The 9244-nt window shown below is 42.8% G+C and overlaps 1 protein-coding gene across 1 annotated transcript; it reads right to left on the reverse strand.

Moving 5' to 3' along the window:
- Positions 1-327: 327 nt before the first annotated feature.
- Positions 328-4304, reverse strand: LOC133028029 (C1q-related factor-like). The gene is made up of 2 exons (XM_061095222.1): positions 3645-4304; positions 328-507 (listed from the first exon to the last, which is right to left on the reverse strand). The coding sequence occupies exons 1-2, from the start codon at positions 4284-4286 to the stop codon at positions 328-330; spliced, it is 822 nt and encodes a 273-aa protein (XP_060951205.1). The 5' UTR covers positions 4287-4304.
- Between the last annotated feature and the right edge of the window lie 4940 nt (positions 4305-9244).

Genomic DNA, 9244 nt, shown 5'->3' on the forward strand with positions numbered 1-9244 from the left:
GCCGTCGGAACTGTTACGGCCCCTCAGCGTGACTCATGGCAGTGATTGACACCGTTACGTTGCTGGCGTCCGCTCTGAGCAGCAGCATGCAGGCACAGCTGCGTGGAACGGAACGTATGGATGAGGAGGTCGACGGTTACCGATAGCCACAGACACACAGCCCTATAGTGTCAGTCCTGACCTCAAAAACAAGAAAAGAAAGAATCTGAATCGTGAATCTGTGGCTATGGGCAACATGGACCTCTCTGTGGGAGCCGAGTGAAAGTCAGGGACTGAGTGTCTTCTGGCTGTGACCTTTCACCTCCGAGCCGGCGTCCTGTCCGGCCCTCAGTCGGCGTAGAGGATGAACCCTGAGAAGGTGCTGTATTTGTTGCTGTTGCCCCCGTGGGCTTTGCCACCGTCCAGTTTGATGAAAACCTCATCGCCTGCGTCCAAATGAAGGATGACACTGTTGCTGGCATAGTCATAACTCTGGTCCTGGTCCTGGGCGATGGCGCTGGCCCTGACCTGGAATATGAAACACACACACACACACACACACACACACAGACACACACACACACACACACACACACACACACACACACATACGCACACACGCAACGAGAGAGGAAGGGAAGAAATTAAAATGATGAAATTCGGACGTAACAGATTTACAATGAAGAGTTGTTAGAATTCATTCCTGTACCAACTGAAAACACATCAACGTACCATCATAAAATGCAAATAACTTTTGTTTTTAATTATTATGAATTACTAACAATTACAATATCACGCAGTATAACACACACCTCAAGCACAGTCTCCCGACGAAACTGTGCCTCACTTGATTCAGATATTTATATGGATCTGCACCAAACTGCCCACACGCATAAAAATAAAAATCAGTCTCTTTCATCAAGATCCATGAATTATTCTCTGAGAAATCAAGGACAATTTAGAAAAATGCCTGATTTCGCAACGTTTAAGAAAGTGATGAAATTCTTGAGTTCTTTTCATCCCTCCCCCAGGTTCCAAAATGCCGTAATCGTGCTTACAAACAAACAAATGGACCGAGGTGAAAGTAGAACCTCCTTGGTAGAGACATCAACGCCCAAAATACACACGACATCTGACCATGAGTGGACCATAAACTCTTTCTTCAAGAAAAGACGATTTTCACAAAGTTAGTCCAGAGTTGGAGGCTTTGACTTTGTCTAAGTGTGTCCCCTGTGGTGAATATCTTGTTTTTCCTCTCATGACTCAACGGAAAGGGTCAGGCTTGAGTCAGTCTGCCTCTGAGGAAGGAGGGCAGTGCATCCTATCTCTTCGCCTTATGTCCGACCCCTCACTTCCACATGTCCCCTGGGCGGAGCGGACGGAAATGCCACGTTTTACCCGCACATGGGTGTCATCGTGTCAACACTGGATAATTACTGAGGGTGTTAGATGTGGAGCATAACACCCAAATCTCTTTTTGCATGTCTGTATAAAAAGCCAAACCGTGGGAAGTTTGCCGTGTATGTACAGTTCACCGCTGTCGGACATATCCCCCTCTAAGCCTCGGCTAATGTGGAATGAGCAGGGTTGCCAGGTTGGGTGTTCCGCTGCAACTTCACCAGACCGACCGTTCAAGTAGTAATCCTTCAACGAGATTCCGGATTCAATCCAGAATGGCAACGCCGAGTTCTAATTAGCGCAGCTGGAGAATAAGAGTGGATGTGAGGAGGCCGGAGGGTCTGAGGACAGCGGCTGAGCCACAGATGACAGCATGATGATGGATTTCTGAGACATGAGGACAATGCAGCCTTTAGTCTCTTCCCTCCTTGCATCCACCCACAGATCCACCACAGCAACAGCATGTCACTACAAATTAAATGGCAGTAATATGTATTTCTGTTGTAAATGTGACATATTGTGATTTTAACCAGGTATGTGCAGCATAGAGAAGGATGTGTTATGAGGCAGAGGGGAACCCATTCAATGTTGGTGCAGATGCAGCTCATAAAATCAGACAGTGTAAGGTGACTGGTATTTATGAGAATGAAAATCAGGATCTAGTGAATTTAAACATGGTTTGATAAGGGGAATCAGAGATATTCTAGTTTGTTGGTTTGTCAGCAGGATTACACAAAAACTACCAAACAGATTTCCTAAAAACATTCATGTGGATGAAGGGGAAGATCCACGAATCTTCTTCCACTTTCTTGAACATAACGAGATAGTGTGATTTTTCTCAGGGATTCATTTATGGATCTTGTTTAAAATAAATTGTAATATTTAAGAGTCTGATATCTAGAAGTTGTGATGTGTGCATCAGTACTTGATTGAAATCAAGAGTACTGTTGGGCCTTGTATACACTCAAGTACTTTACGTTAGAAGAAAGGGATATTTAACTTGTTTGTGACAATGCAGGTCATTCAATCTGCTTTCATTGAGTCAGTTTCCATTTTCTTTTGAAAATATTCCTTATTAAAAACATTGCAACACATAGAGATTGTATTTGTGCTTGGTTGTGTGGTAAATGTGTTGCAACTCTAAGCAATGTGTGTATTTCCATTTGTTGAAATGCTCAATGCTGCTCATGACAATAGGATCATTGTTGCTTTCAAAAGCAAACTTTATATGTGGTGTTGCCAATTTGTCTGCTGAAGGGAGCAGACAGAGGCAGAGCTTAAGAGCTGGGGGGCGGGGGGGGCATCTTACAGAAGAACAATGTCGTCCCCCAACAGGTGAGTCATCGCGATTAAAATAACCAACTGCAGTTGTTTCACACGCTGTTAAACACTGTGTTTCCTAAGCAGGTTTTATCGACTGCTAATGCAATGCCATGTTTGTTATTAACGAAATCTACCTCTACCCCATTTTCTTAAATTTGTTAGTGGAATCTTAACAATGTAAAGAAAAAGGGTTCTGTTCCTTATGGTGATGTGTGTTTGTGGCTGTTTTGGACTATAACATACAGGTGTTTGAGTTATTGTGTCCATCCCCTGCCCCTCCTCTCCCGTCCTCTTGAGATGTTTGCAGGAAAATGTCAAGATTACCATGGTGTTTGATCAGTGTCATCACCTGGGGCTTTAGAGACATTGCCAAATTATCCACGAAATGTGGCAAATATCATGATTTGTTATTGGAGCGCCCGGGCCCGACAGGCTGTCTGATAATACTCACTCTCACATCACAGCTCCGTGAAGTTTGTGGTATTTCAAAGGGCACCAGCTTTGAACTAGCCACTACCTCGGGCTGTGTTTTGATGTGTGCAGAGTTGAGATAGCACCGCGGCTCCTTCCACTCTCCTCAACGTGTACATCACTGGATGTGTAATATGCACAGATACACAATCTGGCAGCGTGCCACTTTGCATTGTTATTATACTTGACTATAACACCAGACCAAGTCAGACCTAAAATCGCTGCACACATGAATGCATGACTACTCAATTTATACTGCCAGCACACGGGTTGCACTGTTCCCTGAGCAATTTGATGTGGGCTCATCCCAGTGTGTGATTCAGGGTTCAAAGCACATTATGTCAGTAACAAGATAATTTTGTACCATTTGTATTTTGAGAGAATGCTTTTTTTCTTATTTGTTAAATTCAACAATAAGGGTTGAGCATTAAGAAGTGTGAGAAAAGTGTCAGAAAGTTAAAGGTGTTACCCACCAGACCGTTCCTGATCAGGTCAGCCCACATGCTGGTGCCGTCTCCTCCCCTCATCAGCACGTTGTAGATGAAGAAGTAGGTGCCAGGGATCTTACAGGTGAACTTTCCCGTCGCGCCCTCAAAGTTACCTCCGATATTTGTCACCACGTCATCAAATCGCAGAATATCGTAACCTTCTTGAGGGTTTCGTAGTCCTGCGTAGAATGCTACCCGAGGTGAGGTGTTGTACGTGGTTGTGCTGACTGCCCCTTTGCCCCCTAAGCCTAAAATCCCCGTCCGTACCATGTCCACACCATCTCCCGGTGGTCCCTTAGGTCCTGGTGGACCTGGCTCTCCAGGTGGTCCTGGGGGTCCAGTCTTACCAGGACGTCCTGGTCTGCCGTGTTGGCCATTGCCGCTGTATGTAGGCAGGGGGGGGCCGATGCTGTGATCACTCAGGTCGGCCTCGTCTCCCACCTGTAGGCCTGCGGTGGCTGTGTCTGTGCCCACGTGCACGCCGGTGCCAGTGGAGCCCGTGGGGAAGGGGTCACACACCATGCGGCAGGAGCCCAGCATCTCGTAGTGGCTCGTGTCATCTGCTCCACCTTTGCCAGCGGAGCTGACCAGCACAGGGATGAGGACCACCAGGACCAGGACCAGCATGACCCCCACAGCAGCTGCCACCAGGGTCTTCCGCCCGATGCTCAGCCGGGGAAGGGGCTGCGCTGCCAGCGTGGAACTCTCTGGGGCAGAAATGGTGACTGTGGTAAGTGCGTCCACCTGGCAAAACGCAGAGTCTCCGGAGGTGGAGATGGTGCCGAGGGAGAGGCGGAATGAGTGTGTGAGTGAGTGACAGAGCGGTGAAGGAGTAAGAGAGAGGGAGCGGAGAGCAAGGGACCAAAGTGGTGAAAAGGAGAGAGAGATTGAGAGGGTGAGGAGAGAGAGTAAGTGGAGAGCAGCAGGGAGAGAGAGTAAGACAGCTTGAGAGAGAGGGGAAAAAAAAGAAAAGAAGCGAGGGGAGGAGAGTGAGCAACATGCACTCAGTAACCATCTGAGTCAGGGCTGAGGAGGGCACTTTACTTTACTCACAGATGTGAGGAGCCAGGGGAGACAGTGTGAGATACAGAGCAAGGAGGGAGAACAAATCTTTATTTTGTGATAATTAGATGATGAAGATAGAGACGTGATCTCTGGTCCATCAAACTGTGACCTTTTCTAAAATAAAGCAACTTGTATAGGGGCAATTCAAAAGTAGAATTATCTTTCACTGCAGCATTGGTCTTTAATTACCCTGGGTCTGTGTGTCTATTTGAGTGAGAACAAAATAACTCAACAATGCATCGACAGATTTTAACTCACTTCACAGTTTCAATTTGGTGTGAAGATTACTCGGATAGGTAGCTCAAGACGATAAAGGTCAAAGGTCATGGTTAAGAAATACATACATATGCACATACAAACATTATCAAATGTAAGTCCAATGCTGACTCTAGGTTTAAGCTCAGGTTTTGTCTCCACCAACTCTATGAAGAGTGCTGGGGGGCAAGTGTTTTATTTCATATCAATTAGTCACAATGATTAACACTGTAATTTTCCTGATAGTAACTATGAAATATTATTAGTGAAGCTTTCAGTGTCACCGTGAGAAATGACAGTGAGTGTGAATGGAGGGCCCTGGAGCCGCTGCTGTAATCACCATTAATTAAATCTGTGCTTCGCCTGACATGACACGTCAAACTGTCGACTTTCACAAGCTGTGATTCTAATATTTCCTGCAACACCTTTGCCGCAATAGTAAATTCTTTATTTTCTCCATGTATAAGCTAGAATAGTGGAGGCAGAAAACTGGAGCCTGAACACCGAGCTCTCAGAGTGCTGCTGCCGATCTGCTCACAACACAGACTTCCTCTGGTTGATCATTTCAGCTTCACTGCTGCTGCCATGCAACTATATTTTCCTTGGTATTAACTGTTGATTACAGTTCTTGAAGTGAGATTATTTTGAATGTCATTCTTTGGCTTGTGCATTAGGATTCTCTCATGTTTTTGATTGGCATGGCTTTAAAACATGAGTATTAATAGGGTTAGATTAGTTTTTTTCAGATGTCCTGCTCATAACAATCTGTTAGGCCGTTAATGGGTAATATTGTTTGGCTACAGAAAGCCAATTTACATGCAGCCACAGACAATTTACATGATTATTTTTTTCTGTAATACTGCTTTTATATGAAGTTCAACATAGATGAGATTGACAGACACACATTTCCTGCACACACTTTAAGTATACAACTAAAACGTAAACGCCAGTGGCCAGGATAAATTATGGTGCATGTCATTTTATGTTTGCATATTGTTTCTGGGAAAAGCTGTCCTGAAACTGCAATAATATTAATGTTTTTTACATTTTAAAAATAAAGATACACTGTCATAATTATGCAAATATCAAATATCAAATTCCAATATAAGCTCTGTTCATCTCCTGCAATGGCCTCAAGCCCCCAATAAATATTCAAGGGAGAAATACCTCATCCAAACACAATGGCAGTAGGTCATTTTACATTGCTTTAGTGTATTGTATTGAAGTATATTAATACAATATATGTTCATGTTGCAGCTCTGCAAGTATTTCTTAATATTTTCCCTCTGAGGAAAAACCACTTCCATACAAGTAAACCAACAAAAGAAACCAAGTCCCACTGAAGTCGACACACACACGTGACCACAGTCTGAATGAAAATGTTACTCATCTGGCGATATTAGGTTTTCATGAGAGTATTATATGCAGGGAGTCGTTTTGTTTGTACCCTCCACATTTTTGTATGCTGCAGCTGTCACAGGACAATGGCACTGAGTCAGGCACCTCGAGCAGTACTTTCCTGCTGACTCTCCCCAGATGATGACATGTTGAATCAGAGGACTTTCATCTTCTTTAATCTTGTATCATTAAAAATAATCTACATTTCCTTTTTAGAGGTTGTGTTTTGTCTGCATTTATTTGTCTGTTAATTAGCAGGATAATGCAAAACCAACCAGGAAATGTCGTTGGAGGATGTGGTATGGGTCAGCAAAGAAACCTTTTACATTTTGGTGCAGATGCAGGGCACATTTCAACATTTTCATTGATTTCTCAGAGTGAATGAATCATATAACCTTTAAAAACCTTCACATTTTTTAAATAATTTTTAACTGACAACGTATATGTCTTCAATCTATACAAACTCTCTTTTCAAACTGTTGTGCCCTCATGTGGTCTTTTAACACATTACAAATCACATCACCTCTACACGCTCCACAGATTCGCTCTCTTGCCCTCATTTTTCTGCCATCACTCCGTGTACAGAGTCCCAGCTGTGGAGCAAAGCTATGTACAGTTAATGTGATAAGGTGAAAACAGCAGTTGGAGGTTTTCATTGGTTTCTTGATTATTTCAAATGAAAGAAATCAGTGTGACGTTTCCTCAGGATTTGCCCTGTGAGATGCGATTTTGTTTCAACTTCTTGCAGATCTGAAACACGGTTCTTACCCAAAAATAAGTGCATTAAGGAAATGTCATAATTGAATGGACTGTGTTGCTTTTAACCTTTCCATGTTATCTTTCTACCTATTGCACTTACTTATTTCAAACAGAAGATGGCGCCCACAGCTCACTGTTGTGGAGATAGAAAAACAGGAAACTCAAGAAAGCAAGAGCAGTGCTAACAGCAGGGATGTGGAACCTCATTCTGAAACCCTGGTGAAATGTGTCAACAGATTAACATTGAATAACAATTGCAGCTCTTTTGTTCGGGAAATGTTTTGATAAAACATCTAAGACACTAATTTGTTATTTTTCTGTGTTTTTTTGCAACAAAGTCAAGCTTTATTTTATACACAGTGTTTGCACTGCCTTGTTAGGACATTATCTCACCTTCATGCAGCGGCAGATCAGTGGGGGAGTGTTGGACAGTATGGGAAGGTGTAGACCACCCATCTTGAGTAGAGCTGCACACATTCCAGCATGGACACACGGGACGGCCTTGTCAGTAACACGAGAGCTGAGGAAATTACAGAGCAGCTTCCATGTCTATATTCAGGATGTACTCGACCTCACAGCTTGTTTAGGTGACTTTAGATGCAAGCGTCCATTGATTTCTATCAAGGTTTAACATCAAAATGATATAAAATCTAAATATTCTGACATGAAATGACATAACCTACATACTGATTTAGTTAAGAGAGTATATCTGTTAACTAAATTAGGTTCCTGTAGTGGAAATATGTCATAGTCATACAGACATTCGGTGTAATAACCCCTTATGTAAAGGGAAAGCATATCAGCCCCTTGTATGTTTACAAAAGGGTTCAGACAGAGTAACTTCCTTGATTCTTTCATTTTGGACTCTTCCTTTTTAGGCAATGGGTCGCTGCCGTTCAGCCCCTCTTGGGATTCTGTGGGAATTCCTTAGCTGCTTGGCTCAGCAGTTGGTTTTCAAACCTCAAATATAGTTTTTTCAGGGTGAGAGGATGGGATGGAGGAGGAATTGAAAAAATGTTGTGCCGTGTTGGACTGGATAACTCTTGCCCGAGCTTTGTCCCGGGGTTGTAAACAACTGTGTGTGGTTTGTGTGATTTATAATTAGTGGCCAAGTAATTATCAATCATCATGATTTGGCAAAATAACACCAGTAGAAGAACTTCACACTGCTGTGGTGTCTCACTGATGCTAGTACATCCTATTCTTTTTTCTTATTGCAGACACAGTGAGACACATTTTCATTGATACACACTCAGCTGGTAACACTCACCTGAGACTCAAACATTTAAACATTGATCATCTTGACTAAAACACTGTTTAAAAGCTCGACTTTATGGTTGTTTCAGAGGATACAGTCTGTGATGCTGTTTACTGCTGTAATTTGATATGTGTTTCTATTATTTTCATCGCAACCCACTAAAAGAACAAGCAGCAAAATAATTGGACTGGAGCAGGAAACATTAATCAGCATTTACGACAGAGGGACTAGAATAAAATGAATGAAAATAGCCTCAGACACCATACAAGCATTACACAACCAATACATTCACTTACCAACTTACCTATTCAGAGTGAGCATATTGAAGTTTATTAGGATTAGTATTGTATCGTAGTGTTACAAATGGATTGCTGAGAACCAACAATATTATTTTTACCAGGACTGTTCTCGTACCAGTTTTCTTTTACAGTACTGCAGTGTGCTTTTAAAAGGTCTTAATCGTTATATTCAAATCTCTATATTTAAATCGGGAGCGGGTCCGCCATGTTTTTTAAAGTACCCAAACTGCACAGACTAAACATCTTTACAGTTTTTATGACAAATTTAAGCTACCACAGGGGAGGGTGAGTTGAGGGGTGTTCAGCTGCAACGTGCAACTTCCCCACTAGATGTCACTAAATTCTACAGGCTGTACCTTTAACTATTGCCCTATCAACATCTGGAAAGATATCACTTTACCAGATGTTGCATTCACGGATTCATTCCTGATGAATGTGCATACGTCCACCTTCCAAATAAAGAACAAATAAAGACATGATGCTGTGTGATTTGTTCCCAGACAGATGTGAAACCTGAGTCTCTCTCTGTGTGTGTGTGTCAGTGTGAACTC

This window comes from Limanda limanda, chromosome 21 (assembly GCF_963576545.1).
Source record: "Limanda limanda chromosome 21, fLimLim1.1, whole genome shotgun sequence".
In the NCBI taxonomy this organism is placed as follows: domain Eukaryota; kingdom Metazoa; phylum Chordata; class Actinopteri; order Pleuronectiformes; family Pleuronectidae; genus Limanda; species Limanda limanda.

Coding starts and splice junctions, on each gene's coding strand:
- LOC133028029 (XM_061095222.1), bottom strand. CDS start 4,286: ATGCTGGTCCTGGTCCTGGTGGTCCTCATCCCTGTGCTGGTCAGCTCC. Junction 508..3,644: donor ACCTGATCAGGAACGGTCTG/GTGGGTAACACC, acceptor TTCATATTCCAG/GTCAGGGCCAGCGCCATCGC.